Raw genomic sequence first — 25,997 nt, 5'->3', positions numbered from 1 at the left:
TCAGGACTCGGCCTCCTCGGTCAGTGGTGCTGAGCCACTCGGTGATGGACATTGAAGTCCCCACCCAGAGTACATTCTGCGCCCTTGTTACCCTCAGTCCAAGTGGTGTTCATCATGGGGGAGCACGGATTCCTCAGCGAGGGAGGGAGGGATCAGCAGGAGGTTTCCTTGCCCATGCTGGACCTGAACCATGAGCTTTTAGGACAGATGTAAGGAACCTCTTGCTCGCACACTGAGCAGTGAGGGGCGCTCCAGAGGGTCACATCACCTCCCTTGGCCAAAATGGCCCAAACAAAGACCTGCTCAGCCTGAGAATTACCCTGCCGTTCCGCCATGGCAACCGCTGCCAATGGCAACGCCGGTGACGTCAGCAGGCAGCTAGCAACAAAAGCTGTGCCCACAAAGCCCCGCTGTGCTTGTGCCTCTTGTTATTGTTGTCCTTTGGCACAATCCTGCAGGAGAACGGGAGAGAATAATTCCGGGAGAAATCTAATCAATTATCTGATGGCTGGCCGGTGGCGTGACGTCACGGCAGAGCAGGGCGGGCCGGGGGGCGGGGCCTGGGAGTGGAGGCGGAGCCTGCGCCGGCCGGGGGCGGGGCCTGCGCCGGCCGGGTTTAAAGCCAGCCGAGGGAGGCTGTGCGACTGCGCGGCAGGAAAGGCGGACGTGGTTAACGGTCAGTCGCCTCCTTCAAGCGGCAGCCATGGGCAACTGGGTGGCCCGCGAGGACTTCGAGTGGGTTTACAGTGACCAGCCGCACACCGACCGGCGGAGGGAGATCCTGGGTGAGTGAGGTAGGGCCGGCCGGGACAGGACAGGGCAGGACAGGGCTCGGCTCTCCAATCATGGCGCCGTTACTCGCCAGACATTTGGAGCAATAACGGCCGCAGAGCGCTCGGCAAATGGCGGCGGAAGGGCGAGTCTGAGCATCGCCCACAGGCCGGGCTCCAGTGAGACAACTCGGGACTCACCCCTCCGTGCTGGGGGAGAGGATGGGGAAGGGGAGAGGAAGGGACGCTCTGTCTGAGGGAGGGAGGGCGGGGGGGAGGGCTGCCCTGTCTGGAGTGGGGGGAGAGAGACGTACACACACATCTGTCGGAGAGGTGGGGGAGGGCTGCCCTGTCTGGGGGGAGGGAGAGGGGGGAGGGCTGCCCTGTGTGGGGGAGGGGGGAGGGCTGCCCTGTCTGGGAGAGGGGGGAGGGCTGCCCTGTGTGGGGGAGGGAGAGGGGGGAGGGCTGCCCTGTGTGGGGGAGGGAGAGGGGGGAGGGCTGCCCTGTGTGGGGGGAGGGAGAGGGGGGAGGGCTGCCCTGTGTGGGGGAGGGAGAGGGGGGAGGGCTGCCCTGTGTGGGGGAGGGAGAGGGGGGAGGGCTGCCCTGTGTGGGGGAGGGAGAGGGGGGAGGGCTGCCCTGTGTGGGGGAGGGAGAGGGGGGAGGGCTGCCCTGTCTGGGGGAGGGAGAGGGGGGAGGGCTGCCCTGTCTGGGGGAGGGAGAGGGGGGAGGGCTGCCCTGTCTGGGGGAGGGAGAGGGGGGAGGGCTGCCCTGTGTGGGGGGGGGGAGAGAGGGGGAGGGCTGCCCTGTGTGGGGGGGGGAGAGAGGGGGGAGGGCTGCCCTGTGTGGGGGAGGGAGAGAGGGGGGAGGGCTGCCCTGTCTGGGGGAGGGGGGAGGTCTGTCCTGTCTGGGGGAGGGCTGCCCTGTGTGGGGGAGGGGGGAAGGGCTGCCCTGTGTGGGGGAGGGGGGGAGGCTGCCCTGTGTGGGGGAGGGGGGAGGGCTGCCCTGTGTGGGGGAGGGCTGCCCTGTGTGGGGGAGGGAGAAGGGGGAGGGCTGCCCTGTGTGGGGGAGGGAGAGAGGGGGGAGGGCTGCCCTGTGTGGGGGAGGGAGAGAGGGGGGAGGGCTGCCCTGTGTGGGGGAGGGAGAGAGGGGGGAGGGCTGCCCTGTGTGGGGGAGGGAGAGAGGGGGGAGGGCTGCCCTGTGTGGGGGAGGGAGAGAGGGGGGAGGGCTGCCCTGTGTGGGGGGAGGGCTGCCCTGTGTGGGGAGAGGGGGGAGGGCTGCCCTGTGTGGGGAGAGGGGGGAGGGCTGCCCTGTGTGGGGGGAGGGAGAGGGGGGAGGGATGCCCTGTGTGGGGGAAGGAGGGGGAGGGCTGCCCTGTGTGGGGGAAGGAGGGGGAGGGCTGCCCTGTGTGGGGGAAGGAGAGGGGGAGGGCTGCCCTGTGTGGGGGAAGGAGAGGGGGAGGGCTGCCCTGTGTGGGGGAAGAGAGAGAGGCACACACATCTGTCTGGGGGTGGAAAGAGAGAATCATCCCCGAGTGGCCTTGCTCTGATGCCTCCACTCGAGGAAAAACATCTCTGCTCTCTCAAATCCTTTAATTATACAACACTTCCAGTGAGAACCCTTAATCTTAACTCAAGGGAATACAAGCCAAGTCTGCAAGCTGTCTGCTGAATGTAACCCCTTCAGCCCCGTGACTCTTGTACCTGCTCCAAGATTCGTGTCCTTCCTAATTATTGCTGGCTGGAACCCTACATTTTGCAGGACTGGGATCTCTTGGATTGAGACTATGTCTGGCAGGCTGGGCCCTCAGACTGTCTGAAGGGCTGGGATCTCCTGGAAGCTCTGACTGTCTGAAGGGCTATGAACTTGTCTGGAGGGCTGGGATGTCTTGGGTTGAAATTTTGTGTGACAGGCTGGGATCTCTGGGGAGCTTGGACTGTGTCTGGGGGGCTGAGATCTGTGGTGGTTAAACCCACAGTCTGAAGCACTCTGTGAAATTAGCTAATGGGAACATAGGCTGATGTGGTCTGTTGGGACAGCCCTGCCTGGGGATGGGGACATTGGGTGTGGGTTGTTGGGACAGCCTGGGCTGGGGATGGGAACATGTTGGGGCAGCCTGGGCTGGGGGAATGGGAACATGTGGTGTAGGTTGTTGGGGCAGCCCTGCCTGGGTGTGGGTTGTTGGGGCAGCCTGGGATGGGAACATAGGGTGTGGGTTGTTGGGGCAGCCTGGGCTGGGGATGGGAACATGTGGTGTGGGTTGTTGGGGCAGCCTGGGCTGGGGGAATGGGAACATGTGGTGTAGGTTGTTGGGGCAGCCCTGCCTGGGTGTGGGTTGTTGGGGCAGCCTGGGATGGGAACATAGGGTGTGGGTTGTTGGGGCAGCCCTGCCTGGGGATGGGAACATGGGGTGTGGGTTGTTGGGACAGCCCTGCCTGGGGGGAACATGTGCTGTGGGTTGTTGCTGGAAGGGGGTGAAGTGGCTATAACTCTGTCCCAAGGAAGGGGCGGCTGATGTGGCCCTTTTCTGTCGGGTGTACAGCAGGAATGTATTGAAGGCCTCTGGTCATCTGTGGGAAGGCGGGGGGATGTGCTGCCCCGGGTCACAACCGCGAATGGCTGTGTGCAGAGTGCGCCCATTCTGGGGAGAGCGATTCCTGTAACGGGCGGTACAGGCTCCTTCCGCCAGCACCCGATCACTGGTAACGCCCATGACATTATAACCGGGGGACTGGCTCCAGACCACACAGCGCCTTGCTGAAGCTCCCCGGCCCCACCCGCACTCGGGACCGTTATACTGGTTTACTTGTACAAGGAGAGCGGGCCACCGCCCAGCTGCTTGGGGGAAAAACACTTCGCCTCCGCTCCTACCAGTTCATTTCCTGCTGCTTTTTGTCATGTGAGCCCAAGCTACCATCCCCGCTTCTCTCTTTCCCCGGTAGAATTAACAGGTCTGTTCAGGGCTTGTTGTAAAGTGTTGATTTGTGACTCACTGACGACTAGTGGAATACTTTCCGATGTTACATTTTTAAGATGTGTATGCTGCTGTAGTTACGGATGTCACCGCCTGCTGTAAAGTGATTCCTCCTCACCGATACCGTGTCCTAGAAACATAGAAAATAGGTGCAGGAACAGGCTATTCGGCCCTTCGAGCCTGCACCACCATTCAATAAGATTATGGCTGATCATTCACCTCAGTACCCCTTTCCTGCTTTCTCTCCATACCCCTTTGCTGTAATATCTAACGAACTAGCCTCAACAACTTTGTGGTAGAGAATTCCACAGGTTCACAATTCTGAGTGAAGAAGTTGAACATGTTTAACCCTAAGCTTCTGACCAGTCTTCTAGTCTACTTAACTTGGGCAGCATTCCCCCCCCCACTGGTGGTGAATGTGAATAAAAGTGCTCTAAGGAGCTGCAGTTTTTAAAAAAAAACCTTGCTTAAAATTGGATATTGCTGGGTAGTGTGGTGGGTACCATTCATTTGCAGATGTGGGTGTCAATGCAAGGATAGCATTTATTGCCCATCCCTATTTGCCCATGAGCTGTTTGAACCACTGCAGTCTTTGTGTTGAAGGTACTCCCACAGTGCTGTTGGGGAGAGAGTTCCAGGATTTTGACCTAGCGACTATGATATATTTCCAAGTCAGAATGGTGTGTGACTTGGAGGGGAATGTGGAGGTGGTGTTCCCATGTGCCTGCTGCCCTTGTCCTTCTAGGGGGTAGAGGTTGTGGGTTTGGGGGGTGCTGCCAAAGAAGCCTTGGTGAGTTGCTGCAGTGCATTTTGTAGATGGTACACACTGCAGCTATGGTGTGGTGGTGATTGAAGGTGGTGGATGGGGTACCTTCCTTAATAATCAAGCGGGCTGCTTTGTCCTGGATGGTGTTGAGCATCTTGAGTGTTGGAGCTGCACTCATCCAGGTAAGAGGAGAGTATTCCATCACAGTCCTGATTTATGCCTTGTAGATGGTGGAAAGGCTTTGGGGAGTCGGGATGTGAGACACTCGCCACAGAATACCCAGCCTCTGATCTGCTCTTGTTGCCACAGTGTTTGTGGCTGTTTCAGTTAAGTTTGATAAAACCATGCTGACTCTGCTTGACTATTATCATTTTCTAAATGTCCTGCTACACCTTCCTTAATAATGGACTCCAGAATTTTACCAACAACAGATATGCTCTATAGTTTCCTGCTTTCTGTCTGCTTCCTTTCTTAGGGATGTTACATTTGCGGTTTTCCAGTCTGCTGGGACCTCCAGAATCCAGGGAATTTTAGTAGATTACAACCAATGCATCCACTATCTCTGCAGCCACTTCTTTTAAGACCTGAGGATGCAGGGCACCTGGTCCAGGGGACTTGTCCACCTTTAGTCCCATTAGTTAGTGTACCATTGTTTGCGATGGGAGAATTCGAGCCTTTTCTCTTTTTTTTTAAATGGGGAAAATCTTCCTCAAACATGAATTGTCACCATGAACTGGGTAATGGGGGCATGGGTGCAGTCTGTAACAATAAACGGTGAATTGTTATCCAATTAAAAGTAGGAATAGTCATGATTTGACTTGCAGTGAAGACTGTTTGCACAGTCTAGTTTAGATACCTGATTCTTTAGAAATCCCCAGACCTGGAAACAAAGTGCAGTCTGGTTAAAGTCAAAACCTTCCAAAATGCAGCTGGGTGGTTGAGCTGACTGTGCCTAGACAGCTTCAGCAGAGGATGTCTGTCCACTGACAGGCAAATTAATTATCTGACGCTTGCACCACTGATCTGTCATTGAAGGACAAGATCATGGGCACACCAGCATCTTGACTTGGACACATTGTCCTTTCAGAGGTCAAAATCCTGGAATTTGCTATCTAATGCCACGGAGCAGCAATGTTGAAGAAAGCTAGCCTCCATCTTTGAAGAGTAACTGGGGAAGGGCAACAGTGTTCTGCACAAGAGCAACTGAACTAGTCAATTTGACTTTTGATGAAAGTAAAATAAGAGATTGTTGGTGGTGGAACATTGTCTAGTTTTTAGGACATCAAATCCTGTTTGGATCAACAATTTACTAATGCAATGAGTTGGCTGTGTAGATATGGTGCAGAAAGGAGACTTTGAAATGCAGGTCACTGCATCCAGTAATTAGGGCTATATATGGCTTCATTCTGCACTTGGCACAGGCTGATCTTCCCACAGCACTGACATTTCAAGTTGTGCAATGCTATGGTGAACAAACTGGTACCGGCCTGCATTTTGGCAGTCCTCCATTCCTTAAAGGAAATGAGCACCCGGTGTGTGGTTTGGTTTACCCTTTTAAAATACAGAGCAGAAAATTATTGGAACACTGGACCTTGACTTCTGAGACTAGAGTTGAATCCAGTGAGTGCTGGTGTAATGGAAGTCTCTGGCTGTAAGGGCTCTTTACTCAGCCCAGTTCCAATATTGAGTTGCTGGCACAAGAATTGCTTTGACTGGGGCTGCAGGGTAGCTTGTATGAAGGAATTGGAAAAGGTTAATGATACTACAGATGGTACAAATGATTTGTCACCTAAAACTAAGCTGTAGTGATGGCCTGGCTCCATGCAAGTCAAAATAAAGTGGCTTTTCTTCAGCTGCTGTCACTTGCAGTATCCATCATTGATCAATCACAAGTCCTTAAACCTGTGTTGTAAAGCCAAAACAAAATGTCCAATTCTGCAGGTCAGAATACATTTTGAATATGGTCTAGTTCTGTTCACAAAGAATAAATATTCATATTGCTAGATGCAGTAGCGAAGGTCCCCGAGTGCTCTAATGTTGGATCCAAGTTACGAGGAAATTAGAAACTTTGACACTTCAGTCTAAAAATGTCTGACCGGCCACAACCCTGATCAGTCACTAGCAGGATCCTGTGATTGCAACCTTGTCTTGTTATCCCAGGCCTGCCTTCATGTACTTCTACTCTTGCATATCCTATAGCCAGCACCTCTCCAGAAATGGCTTCTGTCCCAGCATGGTCACCCAGTTCTGTAGGTCTTTCATTATCTTGTATATTGTCCATTGATCAGTGTGGTCTTTTGGCCTGAGTGCTGCCACCCAGCTCCACCACTACTGTCTTTCCTTGGTACTCTGGGTTAGGTGGCAGTTTCTCCAGTTGTTATGAGATAGATGCCATTCCTTCCCAGACTGATTACTGAACCTATGAGGTAATGTAACCTTTCTTCTTCATTCCTGGGCCAAGTTTCAAACCTCAACCCAATCCATCAATATTGTTTCCATCTATCTCTGCTCTTTCACTCCACTAGCACTGAAACTCTTGTTGCTGGTAAGTTGAATTTTTCTAATTCCCTGGCCTGCCCAGTTTTGCCATATGATGTGCAGGCAGGACAGACGTGCACACCAGCCTGGCTTGCCTCTCTGTCCCAGCACATCACTCAATGTTTCTACAGCCAGCCAGTGGGTTGTACCCTTGCCTCTTGAGTCACAAGGTTGTGGGGTCAACTCCCACTCCAGAGACTTGCACACAGAAATTTCAGCTGACACACAGTGCTGAAGGAGTGCTACACTGTTGGAGGTGCCATCTTTCGGATGAGATGTTAAACTGAGGCCCTGTCTCCCCTCGGGTGGATGTTAAAGATCCCATTGCACTATTTAAGGGCATGGGAGTTATCCCCAGTGTCCTGGCCAATATTTATCTGTCAATTAACATTACAAATAAATTATCTGGTCATTGTCACATTGCTGATAGGAGGAGGAATTTCTTCTGAGGGTTGTAAATCTGTGGAATGTGCTGCCTCAGCTGTGGAAGCTGGATCATTGAACAAATTTAAGACAGACAGTTGCTTAACTGATAAGGGGTTATGGGGAGCGGGCAGGGTGGTGGAGCTGAGTCCATGATATTAAATGGTGGAGCAGGCTTGAGGCTGTACAGCCTACTCCTATTATGTTATGCTGTTTGTGGGAACTTGCTGTGTGCAAATTGGCTGCTGTGATGCCTACATTACAACAGTGACAACACTTCAAAATGTACTTCATTGGCTGCAAAGTGCTTTGGGATGTCCGATGGTCATGAAAGGTGCTATATAAATGCAAGTCTTTCATTTCACTAGTCTGCAGATCCTCATTTTCACCTCTTCGTTCACACACACACACACACACACACACACGCACTTAGTACAACTTGGCTCAGCCCTACACTGTAGGACTTGTCTAAACTCATCCAACTTGCTGTAATGTCTTCAAAAGTCTCAAGCCTTGGAACACTTGCTGTTGAGTCAGCAGACTGCCAGCTACAGATATGACCTTGAGTGGTTAATAGATTTTAAACGTGTTGATGCACGTTTGCCTTGATCGAAAATATTTCTTGTAAAATCTGAGATCTGGCACCATTCTCTGGGAAGTGACCCTGGTGGGGGCTTGGCACTTGTATCCTGTTTAGTAGGTTGCAAGCACTGACAGGATGCAATGTACAAACTGGTATATACTCAGACTAACAATTTAGGAGCATGCTTGTGCCTGTAAGGCCACTGATATATATAAATGGGCAAGTTTAGACAATTGACTTTTTTTTAAAAAAATGACTACATTCAGGGTAGTTGTACATTTCAGATGCCTGGCCTATTGGGTGGTGTGGGTGTATACAGTCTAAATGGGAAACCCAGCATTGGTTCTGTTAACTATATATTGTGCACAGTATGTCTTGAATAACAGCTATGACATTGCTTCCTGATAGCTGTGGTAGAGAAGGATGAGGAGGGATAGTTTACCTTTGTCACAGTCACCAGTATGTTTTGGTTCTGTGGCAGGGGTGGGATCCGAACATGGAGTTCTACAAAAAGTAGGCATGGATTTGGGAGACGACAAGACGTTCACATCTCTTTGGCGGAGATGGGACAGTAGGGTTGAGGGACACAGCGCACAGTGGAACTCCGGAACTAGCGAGACCCTGTACCTCGGACCAATTCCTAGTTCAATCCAGGGACTGTTCTTGGTAAAGCCACTACATTGACCCTGGAATAGGGTGGAAACAAGCCAGTCATATCCTGCTCCTAATGGCTCACCTGGTTTGAGGTGTGGATGTTGTGACAAGGTTGGGCTTGACTGGTTTAATTGAGCAGCCACATTCTAGTTCTGGACATTAGAGTCACCACCTTCAAGATGGATGTGTGTTTCAGGGAGGTGGAAGAAAACCACTGGGCTGCCAGCCATACAGCATTGAGTTTCACAGTCCCCTTGTCCCCTTCAGCTATAACATTGCGATGAATTTCTCCCTCCCCAGGAGGGCAGAATGATCTCTGGTTGGTAGTGTTCCCCCCCCTCTGGGCAGGGAGGGGGTCAAGGGGCCAGTGTCTTTTTTTCCCCCCCAGGGGGGGGAGGGGCCTATGTCCCCCCTTGGATACGCTCACTTGTGAAGTCAACAGATGCTGAGTGAGCCGTTTTGCAGTTTTCAATATTTGCATTTCCAGCACTTGTACCCGAGTTGTGTTGTAGTACAGTTCTGGGATTCCAGGTTTTGCTTTAGATTGTTGTAGCTGCTTTCTTGGGCAGGTGCCTTCCCATGATCTTGAAAATGAACTCTACTTCAGTCACGTTCTGGCACTGCTGTATATGCAGATAACTTCCCAGGGGTTATTTACTTTTGTTAACTAGGCTGAGCTGCAACTATACAAACTGCCAAGCAGAGAAAACCAATTTGAACACAGCTTGTTCTTGCAAACCAACCAGCGCTACAGCTGTTCAGGAAGACAAGGAATGGGTAGTCAGTGCTGCCTTGCTAACATTGCTCCATACCCATCGGGCAGTATCACGGCCTGAGCTGGATATCTCCTCGCTACAGTATGGCATAAAGTATTGGTGACTGTCGTGCTTTCTGGTAGAATGAACACATGGGCTTTTTAGCTCTGCAAAGCAAGAGGGAAGCTGAACAGTTTACTTCATCCTTGAGTTTTGGTTGTCTAATGAGGAAGGACGTTCTTGCGATTGAGGGAGTGTAGCAAAGGTTCATCAGACTGATGTCAGTCTTGCCATCCCGGGAATATGAAGAAAGACTGGATCGACTAGGCTTATATTCACTGACATTTAGAAGAATGAGGGATCTGATAGAAACATATAAAATTCTGATGGGACTGGACAGGTTAGATGCAGGAAGAATGTTCCTGATGTTGGGGAAGTCCAGAATCAGGGGATACAGTCTTGGGATAAGGGCTAGGCCATTTAGGACTGATGAGGAGAAACTTCTTCACTCAGTTGTTAACCTGTGGAATTCTCTACCACAAAGTTGTTGATGCCAGTTCATTAGATATATTCAAAAGGAAGTTAAATGTGGCCCTTATAGTTAAAGGGGTCTGGAGAGAAAGCAGGAATGGGGTACTGAAGTTGCATGATCAGCCATTATATTGAATGGTGCAGGCTCGAAGGGCCGAATGGCCTATTCCTGTATCTATTTTCTATGTTGACGGAGTTGAGATTATATGCGCCTCCATTGCTAGTGCAGCTCAAATGGGTGTTTGGAGCTCCGGGGAGGCCCTTGGCATGAGTTAGCCCTTGATTACTGAAATTCGAATTGTTAGCAGGTCAATACTATTGATGGATCTACATCTTGTAGATGCACTGAGGTGGTGGTTGTACTCTGGTACTAAGCCCAACCTATAACTGTACCAGCTCATGAAAGCTGGTTCCTGTAATAACTTCTTGGTGTGGTTTGACTTAACCGGCATTCATATACTAATGGCTATTTCTTTTTTTAAACTTGTGCTGGCTGCACCAACCTCCAGCTGAACTCTTTGGACAGGGTTGGGAAGAGCAGCTGTTTTGAGATCTGTTGCCTTTGGTCCAAATGGCCCTTTAATGAGTCAGTATGAAGATATGTGGCAATTTACATGGGTTGTTCACCAGTCCTAGCCTACAACATGGAGGCAGTGTTAGCCAAGGTATATAGCAGTACTCTTGCAGAAATCTCCATTAATTTCAAAATTTAAGCAATGTGCTATAGATCAGATGCAGGAAGTCACTACCCACTCAGAATGGGAGCATGCCATCTCCTTGATGGTGCCCTTGTACACAGGCCATTGAAGAAAGTTCAGTGATTTAGTCCTGGTGCAATTCCTTTATCTTCTGCTGTCAGGATAGTTGTATTTATTCCACCATCGTTTTACATAAGAACATAAGAATTAGGCACAGGAGTAGGCCATCTAGCCCCTCGAGCCTGCTCTGCCAATCAATAAGATCATGGCTGATCTGGCCGTGGACTCAGTTCCACTTACCCGCCTGCTCCCCGTAACCCTTAATTCCCTTATTGGTTAAAAATCTATCTATCTGTGGCTTGAATACATTCAATGAGCTAGCCTCAACTGCTTCCATGGGCAGTGAATTCCACAGATTCACAACCCTCGGAGAAGAAATTCCTTCTCAACTCTGTTTTAAATTGGCTCTCCTGTATTTTGAGGCTGTGCTCCCTACTTCTAGTCTCCCCTACCAGTGGAAACAACTTCTCTGCCTCTATCTTGTTTATCCCTTTCATTATTTTAAATGTTTCTATAAGATCACCCCTCATCCTTCTGAACTCCCAACGAGTAAAGACCCAGTCTACTCAATCTATCAGAAGGTAACCCCCTCATCTCTGGAATCAGCCTAGTGAATCGTCTCTGTAGCCCCTCCAAAGCCAGTATCACCTTCCTTAAGTAAGGTGACCAAAACTGCATGCAGTACTCCAGGTGCGGCCTCACCAATACCTATACAGTTGCAGCAGGACCTCCCTGTTTTTGTACTCCATCCCTCGCAATGAAGGCCAACATTCCATTTGCCTTCCTGATTACCTGCTGCACCTGCATACAAACTTTTTGGGATTCATTGGACCCCCAGGTCCCTCTGCACCTCAGCATGTTGTAATTTCTCCCCATTCAAATAATAATCCCTTTTACTGTTTTTTTTCTTTTTCCCCAAGGTGGATGACCTCACACTTTCCAACATTGTATTCCATCTGCCAAACCTTCGCCCATTTGCTTAACCTATCTAAATCTCTTTGCAGCCTCTCTGTGTCCTCTACACAACCTGCTTTCCCACTAATCTTTGTCATCTGCAAATTTTGTTACACTACACTCTGTCCCCTCTTCCTGGTCATCTATGTATATTGTAAATAGTTGCGGTCCCAGCACCGATCCCTGTGGCACACACTAACCACCGATTTCCAACCTGAAAAGGACCCATTTATCCCGACTCTCTGCTTTCTGTTAGCCAGCCAATTCTCTATCCATGCTAATACATTTCCTCTGACTCCGCGTACCTCTATCTTCTGCAGTAACCTTTTGTGTGGCACCTTATCGAATGCCTTTTGGAAATCTAAATACACCACATCCATTGGTACACCTCTATCCACCATGCTCGTTATATCCTCAAAGAATTCCAGTAAATTAAACATGATTTCCCCCTTCATGAATCCATGTTGCGTCTGCTTGATTGCACTATTCCTATCTAGATGTCCCGCTATTTCTTCCTTAATGATAGCTTCAAGCATTTTCCCCACTACAGATGTTAAACTAACCGGCCTATAGTTACCTGCCTTTTGTCTGCCCCCTTTCCTAAACAGAGGTGTTTCATTAGCTGCTTTCCAATCCACTGGTACCTCCCCAAGGTCCAGATAATTTTGGTAGATTATAACTAATGCATCTGCTATAACTTCCACCATCTCTTTTAATACCTTGGGATGCATTTCATCAGGACCAAGTTTTGATTAAACTTGAAGCCTCAGTTTATGTTAACCTAAGGCACAGCTCGTGTCTGTATTTACTCAAATCAGAAGGTGGCTTTTAAACTCTGGTTCTGAGATAGCTTTATATGTACATTCATTTTAAAACTTACTACAAAGTAGATTTGATTTGATTTCAGTCTGAGATTTAAACCACTTTCCATCCCTCTTCCCCTGGAGTTGGTCAGATGTCGTCTGATCTTTTAAAATGGAACTGAAGCCAGTATGGATACTTGGAGCTGGGTCATTCACACCTAGTAATGCATAGGCTGTGGGTTATCATTTCAGTGTGGCTGAGATGTTTGCAATGCCCTACATGTGGATGCTTTATTCCTCTTGCCTCCTAACCAAACAGTCAAGCTGTAGCCTTGCTCTGGAGACATTAATGCCACAATAGTTGAATTTAGCCTCTTTTCCATTTGGCACTTATGATGGTATGGCCTGGGACTGACGAAAGACAGCAACTATCTGTGCAGTCTCCACCCCCCCCCCCCCCCCCCCCAAGAAACCCATCCCTGGCCACACCAGCTGCTCACAGATTCCAGCTTCTGCACTTTGTTCTACTGCTTTTTTGCTGCTCATAACTGGTCTGTGGTCACCCAGTTTATTTATCCTGAGATTACAGTGGCTACCCCTGACACAATTTGTACAGTTAATCACCACCCTCCTCTCTTTCTTTGGTCTGTAATGTACACCAATAATTGGATCACTTTCCTGTTCACTATCAATAAGGATTCTGTCCTGACTCGCTCACCAGGGAATCCTGTGCAATCCTTGATTAACACAACACTCTTGTCCTCCACTCTCCTAATGATAACCATGAATGTGAAGTTCCCAGTCCTGTCCCAATTTTCCACTGCAGCAATGACATAATTCCTCCATTTGTTTTGATTGCTTCATGCATTCAAATCATGTTTTTTGAATGCTCACCCTTTTTTTTTCTTGGCTCGCTCACTCAGTTTTGCCCTCCCTAAAATAGTTTTTAACCTGACTTTCTGCAGTCAGTTTGCTGAGCTGGTATCTATAGCTTGGTACCATGCTGTAAATTGACCCAGCCCTCTGTTAGGAGAACTCTGCTTGCACTGCTGAATTCTGACCTTTGCATTCTCAGTGTGATGTGTTAAATGCAAAGTTCTTTCTGGACCTCATTGTGAAATAGCTGTGCTAGCAGAAGTGCCGGTGGACTTGCTGTACTTTTGCCTGGAGTCACGCAGAGTTTAAATTGCTGTCATGCTCCAGGGTAATGATTAATGATTGAGGTTCCTGTCTCCTGCCCCTGGCCTGAATAATACTGACCTCCTGTGATGACAGTTGGTGTCAGCTGATTCATTCCAATGTAGTGCCACGTCAATTTATAGGAAATTGGATAAATACTCGAGGAAAAATTGCAAGGATCTGGGAGAGAGCCAGCACAGCTACAATGGCCTCCTGCAATAACAGTCATAGAAGTTTACAGCATGGAAGGAGGCCATTTTGGCCCATTGTGTAAGGTTCTGATTCTTGTCTTGTATACATTAAAAATGGGAAAACTAGTTGAATTGAATTATTTAATGCCTAACTGCACAATGCAACCTACTGACCAACATCTTGGAGTCTAATGAGTGGACCCTGTGCAAAATATGTGCTTCTGATTTTCAGAGCTGGAGAAAGTGTTACATTCAGGGGTGTGGGCTGTATCCATCTGTATTCATGAACCTCCTGTTCCCTCCCTCGAGCTGTGCAAGTAGCCTGCTCGTGCCTCTGCCTCCACTGCTGAAATGTTAGAATGTGGTACCAATTATCCTGGACTCCAGTTTCCTGCTCACTTGCTGTTGTGTTGAAATCTAGGGTAGGAAGAATGCAGTGATGCTGTATCCCTCATCATCCAGTCATGTCTGGTCTCAGCTGTGTTGGCTGACGCTGGGTTAGAGACGGGCCAGGGGTTATCGTTCAAAATGTGTGGATTAGCTGCGTTCAGGTTTCATTTTCAGCTCCCGATTTCCATAAATGATGGGCAAGGTGCCAAGATGGTATCTTGGTGGTTCTTCCTGCCTACTCAACCCACTCAAACAGACACGACCTGTTCATTCTTTCCCCCCTCCCCTGCATCAAATCCTCTGCATCACTAACTACCAAGTGGCTTTGTTCCTTTTTGTAAAGAGTGTAGTTGATAGCAGTGAACATAAGAAATAGGAGCAGGAGTAGGCCATATGGCCCCTCGAGCCTGCTCCACCATTTAATAAGATCATGGCTGATCCGATCATGGACTCGGGTCCACTTCCCTGCCCACTCCCCATAACCCCTTATCGTTTTTAAACTGTCTATTTCTAGCTACCACAGCTGAGTCAGTGAATTTCACAGATCCACAACTGAGGCAATTTCTCCTCATCTCTGTTTTAAATGGGTGGCCCATTATTCTAAGATTATGTCCCCTAGTTCTAGTCTCCCCCATCAGTGGAAACATCCTCTCTGCATCCCTCAATCTTGTATGTTTCGATAAGATCACCTCTCATTCTTCTGAATTCCAATGAGTAGAGGTCCAACCTACTCAACCTTTCCTCATAAGTCAACCCCCTCATCCCTGGAATCAACCTAGTGAACCTTCTCTGAACTGCCTCCAAAGCAAGTGTATCCTTTTTGTAAATATGGAAACTCAAAACTGCACACAGTATTCCAGGTGTGGCCTCACCAATACCCTGTATAACTGTAGCAAGACTTCCCTGCTTTTATACTCTATCCCCTTTGCAATAAAGGCCAAGATTCCATTGGCCTTCCTGATCACTTGCTGTACCTGCATACTATCCTTTTGTGTTTCATGCACAAGTACCCCCAGGTCCCGCTGTACTGCAGCACTTTGCAATCTTTCTCCATTTAAATAACTTGCTCTTTGATTTTGTTCTGCCGAAGTGCATGACCTCACACTTTCCAACATTATACACCATCTGCCAAATTTTTGCCCACTCCCTTAGCCTGTCCATGTCCTTTTGCGTCCTCTCAAATTGCTTTTCCTCCCATCTTTGTATAGTCAGCAAATTTGGCTATGTTACACTCTCTCCCTTCTTCCAAGTCATTAATATAGATTGTAAATAGTTGGGGTCCCAGCACTGATCCCTACAGCACCCCACAAGTTACTGATTGCCAACCCGGGAATGAATCATTTATCCCGACTGTTTTCTGTTAGCCAATCCTCTCTCTCCATGCTAATATATTTCTCCCAACCCTGTGAACTTTTTTATCTTGTGCAGTAACCTTTTGTGTGGCACCTTGTCAAATGCCTTCTGGAAGGCCAAATCCACCACATCCACTGGTTCCCCTTTATCCACTCTGTTCATTACATCCTCAAAGAACTCCAACAAATTTGTCATGTTCTTTTCCTTGTCTGCCTGTCCTAGGAAAGTGAGCTTCTGGCAGCCATTTTTAATCTAGATTAGAAGTACTCTTGGCCCAGTTTCTTCTTGTCTCCCCTCCTGCTTGTTGCAAGGTCTGATTTCCTCCATGGGTGTTATTCCCACCTAACTACATATTCTGATGGAGGGTAGGGGAAAGAGTTTACCAGTGATATGAATGTTTGAAGTGATATGATCTTGGTTCAAACACTCCCTTTTACTGCAGTTCTGAATTCTGTGACCAGATTCCTTTAGTGAGTGTTTCAGGTTCTGGTAGACACAGTCCTGACAATTCAACCTACATTCTTTGCCACACCATTTACAAGTAACCTGGTGTCTCCCAGTATGTTGAGTCAAAGGTTGAATGTGAAGTTGGATCATGATCACATTAGGCTTGTCCACTGGAGTTGAATGCTTCAAACTAACTAACTGACTTTTAAAAATGTTTTGTCTTACAGCCAAATATCCTGAGATTAAGCTGTTGATGGGCCCGGATCACCACCTGAAATGGATCGTCACACTGATGGTAGCAGTTCAGTTTTTGGCCTTCTACCTTGTGAAGGATTTGGACTGGAAGTGGGTGATTTTCTGGGCTTATGTATTCGGTGGGTGCATAAACCATTCCATAACGCTGGCCATCCATGAGATTTCTCACAATGCTGCCTTTGGGAACAAGCGAGCACTGTTCAACCGTTACTTTGGCATGTTTGCCAACCTCCCTATTGGCCTGCCGTACTCTATCTCCTTCAAGAGGTATCATATGGACCACCACCGCTACATGGGTGGGGATGGTATCGATGTGGACATTCCCACCATGTTCGAGGGCTGGTTTTTCTGCACTAGGTTCAGGAAGCTGGTTTGGGTCATCCTGCAGCCTCTCTTCTATGCCATCCGCCCACTGTGCATCAACCCCAAACCCATCACTCACCTGGAGATCACCAACCTGGTCATTCAGCTAACCTTTGATCTGCTGATGTATTACTTTTGGGGAATGAAATCGATTGTCTACATGTTGGCAGGGTCCCTCTTGGGAATGGGCCTGCATCCCATCTCTGGGCACTTCATTGCTGAACATTACATGTTTCTCAAGGGACATGAAACTTACTCTTACTATGGGCCACTCAATCTCCTCACCTTCAATGTGGGATATCACAATGAACACCATGACTTCCCCAGTGTTCCAGGGTGTCGGCTTCCTCAAGTGAGTATTTGTGGGTGTTTTAACTCTACATTTGTGTCTCCAACCCTGCACAGGTCTCAATCCCTTCAGGAGGAAAGCCCTCAATAGTCTTCTGGGTTGGGTGGCTTTAAAGAAAAAGCTTTATCCTCATTGGCATTTAAATTTTAAACACTTAATTCTCAAACTGCTGCTGTTCTCTACCTAGTGTATATGTTTGGTTTTCCTCCCTGTCCTGAAGGCACTGACTCTTGCTGTGATGCAGTTCATGGGTGAACATAAATAGTAGCAGGAGTAGGCTACCTGGCTCCTTGAGGCTGCTCTGCCATTTAATAAGATCATGGCTGATCTGATCATGGACTCTGCTTCACTTCCCTGCCTGCTCCCCATAACCCTTTACTCCCTTATCGCTCAAAAATATCTCTGCCTTAAATATATTCAATGACCCAGCCTCCACAACTCTCTGGGGCAGAGAATTCCACAGATTTACAACCCTCAGTCTGGTTATAATTGTACAAATGGCCATTCATGTGACCTGTTTCTCCACAGAACACTTTGACTGAGCTCACCAAGTGCACTTTCCAGTGGGAGTAACTGACCTGTGATCTGGGTGGGATCCCTGTGTTTTCCTCCAGCCTGCTATCCTGAGCACTTGGTATTGGCTTGGTATTGTGCCCTTTGGCGACTGTTTGTGGAGGCTACACATGAACATTTTTGTGCATGGTTGCATTTTTGGAATGGATTCAGTGGTGCAGATGCGCATGTTTTGCAGGTGGGCTGTAGCCATGAAAGCTAATGGATATCGTGTCTTCAGTTAGTTTTCAGCACCCTTAGGGGAAGAACATTGGAGTTGTGTAAAGTGTAGAAATTCACCTGAAATGTTAATGGAACACATGGTCAATGGGTCCAATAGCCATTGAAATTGTGGGGCATGACTAATGACGTTGGATTTTCCCCACACGCTAACCTGGAATGCTTTATCACGAGTGGCTATTGGGGCAGACTGTCCCAAAGAATTGTGCAAGATTGGGTATGAATAAACTGAAGTGGGGTTAGTTGCAACTTGAGACCAGGTGCCAGCCTGTGCACTGACAGTGGGTTAACTGGCTGGTGCAGACACCTGTAGTATAGCTTGGACTGTAGGGCTGCAGTGGAGTTCCAGTCCCTACCCCTCTCAAAATGGTGACTCCTCAGCCAAGATGCAAGGTGGTGAGTACTGTAGGATGGAGCATAGATTCTGGTTAGGGCTGCAGATGGAAATGGTAAATGGAAGGAGACAAATTGGGATATCTGTGGTGTCCATCTCTTGGACTACACTGGGTCCCATGCTGGCACATTGTCATCTCATGGGGCCTAATCAGTTGACTAAGCTTTGTGACTGGGGGTTTCCAAAACTCTGCACAAATATAGGTCCTTTTTTTTTTATATAAGATGTAATAGTTAATCTGGCTGCAAATCTAAACCCAGGCTGGAACATGGCCTGGGTTTAATCTGTTGAGGCTAGAAGAGATGCTGAACTAATTTATGCACATCAGCCAGGCAACAACTAAACATCAGATAATGTTGGGATTGTATTAAGGATATACAATGAGGTTACTTGTGCATATTATCAGTTTGGACATGTATTTAAAACTTTACTAGTTGCAGCTGCTGCCTGCGATTACTAATTTGATATTTATTTACTTTTTGTTTCCTGCTGTACACAGCTGTACAAACTGAAGCTGCACAGTACATTGCCAGCATTTACATTTCAGTTTAGCAGGGTTTTGAACAAGATGGCTATAGCGATCATACATGCATTGGTTGTTGTCTTCCCAAATTCCATAGATTCTAGAATGGCTACTTTCCAATCTGCAGGAACCAATGTAACCCCACTATTTAAGAAAGGAGGGAGAGAGAAAATAGGTAACAGACCAGTTAGCCTGACATCAGTAATGGGGAATATGCTAGAATCAATTTAAGGACGTGGTAACACTTAGAAAATAATAATAGGATTGGGTAGAGTCAACATGGATTTGAGGATAATCATATGACAAATTTGTTGTTTTTGAGGTTGTAACTAGCAGAATAGATAAAGGGGAACCAGTGGATGTGGTGCATTTGGATTTTCAGAAGACATTTGATAAGGTGCCACATGAGGTTATTGGAACAAAATTAGGGCTCATGGAATTGTGGGGTAATATACTAGCATGGATTGGTTAATGGACAGAAAACAGTAGGACTAAACAGGTCATTTTCTGGTTGGCAGACTAATTAGTGGGGTACTGCAAGGATCGGTGCTTGGGCCTCAGCTATTCACTGATTTGGATGAGCAGATCAAATGTAATATATCCAAGTTTGCTGCTGATGTAAGTTGAGGAGGATGCAAAGAGGCTTCAAGGGGATATAGACAGGCTAAGTGAGTGGGCAAGAACATGGCAAATGGAATATAATGTGGGGAAATGTGAAGTTTTCCACTTGGTAGGAAACATAGAAAAGTAGTGTTTTTTTAAATGGTGAGAGATTGGGAAATGTTGGTGTTCAGAGGGACCTGGGTGTCCTTGTACACAAATCACTGAAAGTTAACATGTAGCTATTAAGCATTTGGTATGTTGGCCTTTATAAGAGGATTTGAGTATAGGAGTAAAGATGTCTTACTGCAATTATATTGGGCCCTGGTGAGACTACACCTGGAGTATTGTGTACAGGTTTGGTCTCTTGAGGAAGCATATACTTGCCATAGAGGGAGTGCAACGAAGGTTCACCAGACTGATTCCTGGGGTGGGGGATTGTCCTATGAGGAGAGATTGAGTAGACTTGGCCTATATTCTTGAGTTTAGAAGAATGAGGGGTGATCTCATTGACAACATTCTGACAGGGTAGATGCAGGGTGGATGTTTCCTCTGGCTGGGGAGTCTCAGAATAAGGGGTGGGCCATTTAGGACTGAGGCGCAACTTCTCCACTCGGGGTTGAGATGAGGAGAAACTTCTTCACTGAGTTGTTAACCTGTGGAATTCCCTGCCGCAGAGAGTTATTGATGCCAGTTCATTTGGATATATTCACTCTGGCCCTGAATTCCCTGCAGTACCTACCTCCTGAGGTGGTCTCTGCCAGTCAGAAACAGGTCCAGCTGGAAAGGTGTGGGATGAATATAGCGATGGGTTTAGTGACCGTCACCATGGCAGCACTGCTTCTGAACGCTGAGTGACTCTTCCAGATGGAGTTTCTGGCTTGATTCCTGGTCTGAGTTCTCATCAGGGCAATTAAACGGCAGGAACAACTGGCAGACCAGTCACTGCTGGATGAAACATAGAAAATAGGTGCAGGAATAGGACATTCGACCCTTTGAGCCTGCACCACCATTCAATCTGATCATTCACCTCAGTACCCCATTCCTGCTTTCTCTCCATACCCCTTGATCCCTTTGGCTGTAAGGGCCATATCTAACTCTCTCTTCAATATATCCAATGAACTGGCATCAGCAACTCTCTGTGGCAGGGAATTCCACAGGTTAACAACTCTGAAGAAGTTTCTCCTCATCTCAGTCCTAAATGGCTTACCCCTTATCCTTGGACAATGTCTCCTGGTTCTGGACTTCCCCAACATCGGGAACATTCTTCCTGCATTTAACCTGTCCAGTCCCGTCAGAATTTTATGTTTCTCTCTCTGAAATCCCCCCTCGTCCTTCTAAACTCCAGTGAATACAGGCCCAGTCGATCCAGTCTCTCCTCATGTCAGTCCTGCCATCCCGGGAATCAGTCTGGTGAACTTTCGCTGCACTCCCTCAATAGCAAGAACGTCCTTCCTCAGATTAGGAGACCAAAACTGAACACACTATTCCAGGTGAGGCCTCACCAAGGCGCTGTACAATTGCAGTAAGACATCCCTGCTCCTATATTCAAATCCCCTAGCTATGAAAGTCAACATACCAGTTGCTGCCTTCACTGCCTGCTGTACCTGCATGCCAACTTTCAATGACTGATGAACCATGACACCCAGGTCTCATTGCACCTCCCCTTTTCCTAATCTGCCACCATTCAGATAATCTGCCTTTGTGTTTTTGCCACCAAAAGTGGATAACCTCACATTTATCCACATTATACTGCATTTGCCCACTCACATTTATCCACATTATACTGCACTTCCCTGTCCAAGTCACCCTGCAGCCTCTTGGCGTCCTCCTCACAGCTCACACCGCCACCCAGCTTAGTGTCATCTGCAAACTTGCAGATATTACACAATTCCTTCATCTAAATCATTAATGTATATTGTAAATAGCTGGGGTCCCAGCACTGAGCCCTGCGGCACCCCACTAGTCACTGCCTGCCATTCTGAAAAGGACCCGTTTATCCCGACTCTGCTTCCTGTCTGCCAACCAGTTCTCTATTCACGTTAGTACATTACCTCCAATACCATGTGCTTTAATTTTGCACACCAATCTCATGTGGGACCTTGTCAAAAACCTTTTGAAAGTCCAAATAGTCCACATCCACTGGTTCTCTCCTGTCCACTCTACTCGTTACATCCTCAAAATTCCAGAAGACTTGTCGAGCATGATTTCCCCTTCATAAATCCATGCTGACTTGGACCGATCCTGTCACTGCTTTCCAAATGTGCTGCTATTTCATCTTTAATAATTAATTCCAACATTTTCCCCACTACTGATGTCAGGCTAACCAGTCTATAATTACCTGTTTTCTTGCCCTCCTTTTTTTTTAAAAAAAAGTGGTGTTACATTAGCTACCCTCCAGTCCATAGGAACTGGTCCAGAGTTGATAGACTGTTGGAAAATGATCTCCAATGCATCCACTATTTCTAGGGCTACTTCCTTAGTCTGCATCCCAGAGTAATTATCAGGCCCTGGGGATTTATCAGCCTTCAATCCCATCAATTTCCCTAACACAATTTCCTGCCTAATAAGGATATCCTTCAGTTCCTCCTTCTCACTAGACCCCTTGGTCGTCTAGTATTTCCAGACGGTTATTTGTATCTTCCTTTGTAAAGACAGAACCAAAGTATTTGTTCAACTGGTCTGCCATTTCTTTGTTCCCCATTATAAATTCACCTGAATCGGACTGCAAGGGACTAATCTTTTTCTCTTCACATATATTTTTAGAAGCTTTTGCAGTCAGTTTTTATGTTCCCAGTAAGTTTCCTCTTGTGTATATGCTATTTCCCCCCTCTTAATTAAACCCTTTGTCCTCCTTTGCTGAATTCTAAATTTCTCCCAGTCCTCAGGTTTGCTGCTTTTTCTGGTCAATTTACATGCCTCTTCCTTGGATTTAACATTATCCTTAATTTCCCTTGTTAGCCACGGTTGAGCCACCTTCCCTGTTTATTTTTACTCCAGATAGGGTTGTACAATTGTTGAAGTTAATTCATGCAATCTTTAAATGTTTGCCATTGCCACTTTGCCAGTCTATTCTAGCCAATTCACGCCTCGTACCAGCGGTTATCTTTCCTTATGTTCAGGACCTTAGTCTCTGAATTAACTGTCACTCTCCATCTTAATAAAGAATTCTACTATATCATGGTCACTCTTCCCCAAGGGGCCTCAATTGCTAATTAGTCATTTCTCATTACACATCACCCAGTCTAGGATGGCCAGCGCTCTAGTTGGTTCCATGACATATTGGCCTAATACACTCCAGGAAATCCTCCTCTACTGCATTTACCAGTTTGGTTAACCCAATCAATATGTAGATTAAAGTTGCCCAGATAACTGCTGTACCTTTGTTGCACACATCCCTAATTTCTTGTTTGATGTTGTCCCCAACCTTACTACTATTGTTTGGTGATCTGTACACAACTCCCACTAGTGTTTCCTGCCCCTTGGTATTCCACAGCTCCACCCATACCAATTCCACATCATCCAAGCTAATGTCCTTTCTTACTATTGCATTAATTGCCTCTTTAACCAGCAATGCCACCCCATGTCCTTTTCCTTTCTGTCTATCCTTCCTGAATGTTGAACACCCCTGGATGTTGAGTTCCCAGCCTTGGTCACCCTGGAACCATGTCTCCGTGAAACCAATCACATCGTATCCATTAATGGCTATCTGCGCAGTTAATTCGTCCACGTTATTCCAAATGCTCCTCGTATTGAGGCACAGAGCCTTCAGGCTTGTCTTTTTAACACACTTTGCCCCTTTTAGGATTTTGCTGTAATGTGGCCCTTTTTGATTTTTGCCTTGGGTTTCTCTGCCCTCCACTTTTACTTTTCTTTCTATCTTTTTTGCTTCTGCCTCCATTCTACTTCCCTCTGTCTCCCTGCAGAGGTTCCCATCCCCCTGCCATATTAGTTTAACTCCTCCCCAACAGCACTAGCAAACACTCCCCCTAGGACATTGGTTCTGGTCCTGTGCAGAATCCTATTTACCTAGCTGTGATGCACTCCACAGTTAAATAGCCTTGCCTTCCAGATGAATTGGTGAGCTGTATGGAACTGTGCTGCAGCAATAGTCGGCTCCTACAGAGGACAGAATGGTAGCTTGTTTCTACCTGTGCAAATTAAGTTTGAGAAGCTTGTTCTGATGTCTCTAACTTTGAGCACATTTGCAGCTTCATGTATCTCCACGTCTCCCTCAGGTGAAGAAGATCGCTGCTGACTACTATGATCACCTGCCGCAGTACTCTTCCTGGGTGAAAGTGCTGTACGACTTCATCATGGATGATACTATCAGCCCCTACTCTCGCATCAAGAGGACTGTGGTGGATGCCAAGCAGGACTAGGTGGAGTGGATCTGGGAAATGATGGAATAAGCTGTGTTTATAGCTGTTTTACAGATCTTGCATTCTCCAAGAACAATGTTGTATTAAGTGTCTTTGTACAAACTATAATGTGCACTAGCAAATGTTGAATATTTACTAATCTTTGAGGATGTGGTTGAGGCAGCCTGCTGTGTATCCCTCTTTGCTCAAAGTCTGAGTGGAAATTTAAACTGTATTATGAAGGGTTATGAAATGTAAGTGTTATGGTTAATTTGATTATTTTGCCTCTGAACTGGTTTCATTTTGATTCAATGCACTTGTATCTTTATCTGATGTAAAGGAGTGAGACTGCCAAATGATCCATTACTGTGAAGTGTACCTGTCCCAGTACAGCCCAGTGTAAAGTGACTATCCCAGAGAACCTATAGCAGTGGGAGATTTGCTGTGTCCCTCATCACCAGGGTCCTTTTGTATATTGCCAACTGCAAAGGTTTTAAATATCTGCTAGATAGGATAGGACCACCAGTGCGATTGTATGGGAAATGAGTGGTGCAGGACACCAGTTTAGCCTTGTACATTGAGCAGAGGCAGGGAGGATCTTGCTTTTGCGATGGATGGGCATGAATTTCTTGTGCACCAATTGCCGTCCAGCTTATTGCCTTGTTGATTCAAATTCTGTGTCCTATCTATTGCTGGATTATAGCTGACAGCTGTGTGTGTAAAGGGTATGTTTATTGCTGGTGGGCCACTTTCCACTGGTGAGCAGAGCAGCAGTGTTATGCTTCCTACCCTCTGTACTTTGTTCACTACCCAAGTCACTTGAGCCAGTAGGCCAGAGTCTGTGGCAGTAATACTGCTGTAATGCCACATCGGGCTGAGCTCCAGTACTAATGTAGCAAACCCTCACTGACTGAAAATTCCTGTGGCTCTTCCCAGCCTATGCTTGAGCAGCTGTTTAAGTGCTACATCAATCTTCAGCATCCCTTTGATTTAAGGATGACATTCATGTTCCCCCACCTACTTTTGAAAACATACTGTTTGTCTCAGGCCAGGCTCCTACTTGATGTTGAGTCTCCTGTGGTTGTAGAGCCTACAAACACTGGCTCAGTGGTGGCATAGTGAGGGTCCACGGGATGGGGCAGCACTTTGCCAGACTGCTCCACACACTGTCTTTCCTTGGTGCTAGTGTAGGGCTCTGGTTATCAATTTGACATCTAATGGCAGCAGAGAAGGGGTTTGTTCTACTAACAGTAGAGAAAGCAGGAAACTGCCTGTGGACTGGGATTGTGATCAAACTATTAAAGGGACTTAAACTTCACTGAGGGAGAAACAGGGGCAGCTCTGTAATTCCTTGACTTCACGTGCCTAACCAAAGGGGATTGGGCCGCCTCTGCTCCTTGTGTTTGAAGGGTGATGGCAGAGAAAGGGCCCACGGCTACTTCTCCTCCTGCCCAGGAGCTGGAGGGAGCAATCTCGAGAGAGGGATGCTAGTGTTTGTGCCTGAATTACTGTAGAGTGAGTGTGGAGGGTCATCCAACTCACTAAGATTTGTGCAAGTAATCTACATGTTTTGTATCTGCCTTTTCAGTGCTGGCTGCCTCTTGCCCCTGGGTTGATCCTGCACTAACCAAGATTATGTAAAATGTTTTTGTGTTGATGCTTCCATTGCTATTTTAAAGTCACCCAGGCCTAGTGTTGACTATTTGTCATGTTAATATAATTACAATTCACTGTTACACACACCATTTATATTTTAAACTGTAACTTGGGTCCAGGCTGCTTCATTTCACCAGTGGGGGGTAGTAAAGTGGAGCCTGCTCTGTACAGGGCCAATACTGGGGTGGGGAACTGCATAGAATGTAGCATTTATATGCATATTCATCAAGATCATCTGGTTGCAACAAGAAACTGGTTGCAAACTTTAGAGAAAGCAGCAGTTCGGCAAACTAGAACCATCATTCTCTCGGCAACAGCCAGAGGTGTGATCTGAAACAAGGTAAGGCCGAGTGACAGCACAGACTTTGGCAAAGGTGCTGAGCAAAGCCCCCGAGAAGCTGCTGCAATTGCTCAGGCAGTGAATCAGTTTTAAAATCTAGCCACTTGCACTTAGCACAATTGTATGTTTGGTGCTGAACCAGACTATTCACAACCTGGGTGACCTATTTGACCGTACTTCCACCTCCGTAACATTATCCATCTCCTCCCTGCCCGAGATCTGCTACTGCTGCTGAAACCCTCATCCATGCCTTAGTTAACTCTAGACTTGACTTTTATAATGCTGGCCACTGACTCCT

At 47.3% G+C, this 25,997-nt stretch overlaps 1 protein-coding gene across 1 annotated transcript; it reads left to right on the top strand.

Moving 5' to 3' along the window:
* The first annotated feature begins 634 nt into the window (after positions 1 to 634).
* Positions 635 to 25,395, top strand: degs1 (delta(4)-desaturase, sphingolipid 1). Its single transcript, XM_070885900.1, has 3 exons — positions 635 to 785; positions 16,294 to 17,036; positions 23,581 to 25,395. Exons 1-3 carry the CDS (start codon positions 704 to 706, stop codon positions 23,722 to 23,724), a joined length of 969 nt encoding a protein of 322 aa, XP_070742001.1. The 5' UTR covers positions 635 to 703; the 3' UTR covers positions 23,725 to 25,395.
* Positions 25,396 to 25,997: the final 602 nt, after the last annotated feature.

The sequence above is a fragment of the Pristiophorus japonicus genome, chromosome 7, assembly GCF_044704955.1.
Source record: "Pristiophorus japonicus isolate sPriJap1 chromosome 7, sPriJap1.hap1, whole genome shotgun sequence".
NCBI lineage: Eukaryota > Metazoa > Chordata > Chondrichthyes > Pristiophoridae > Pristiophorus > Pristiophorus japonicus.
This window is presented reverse-complemented; position numbering and strand designations above follow the sequence as displayed.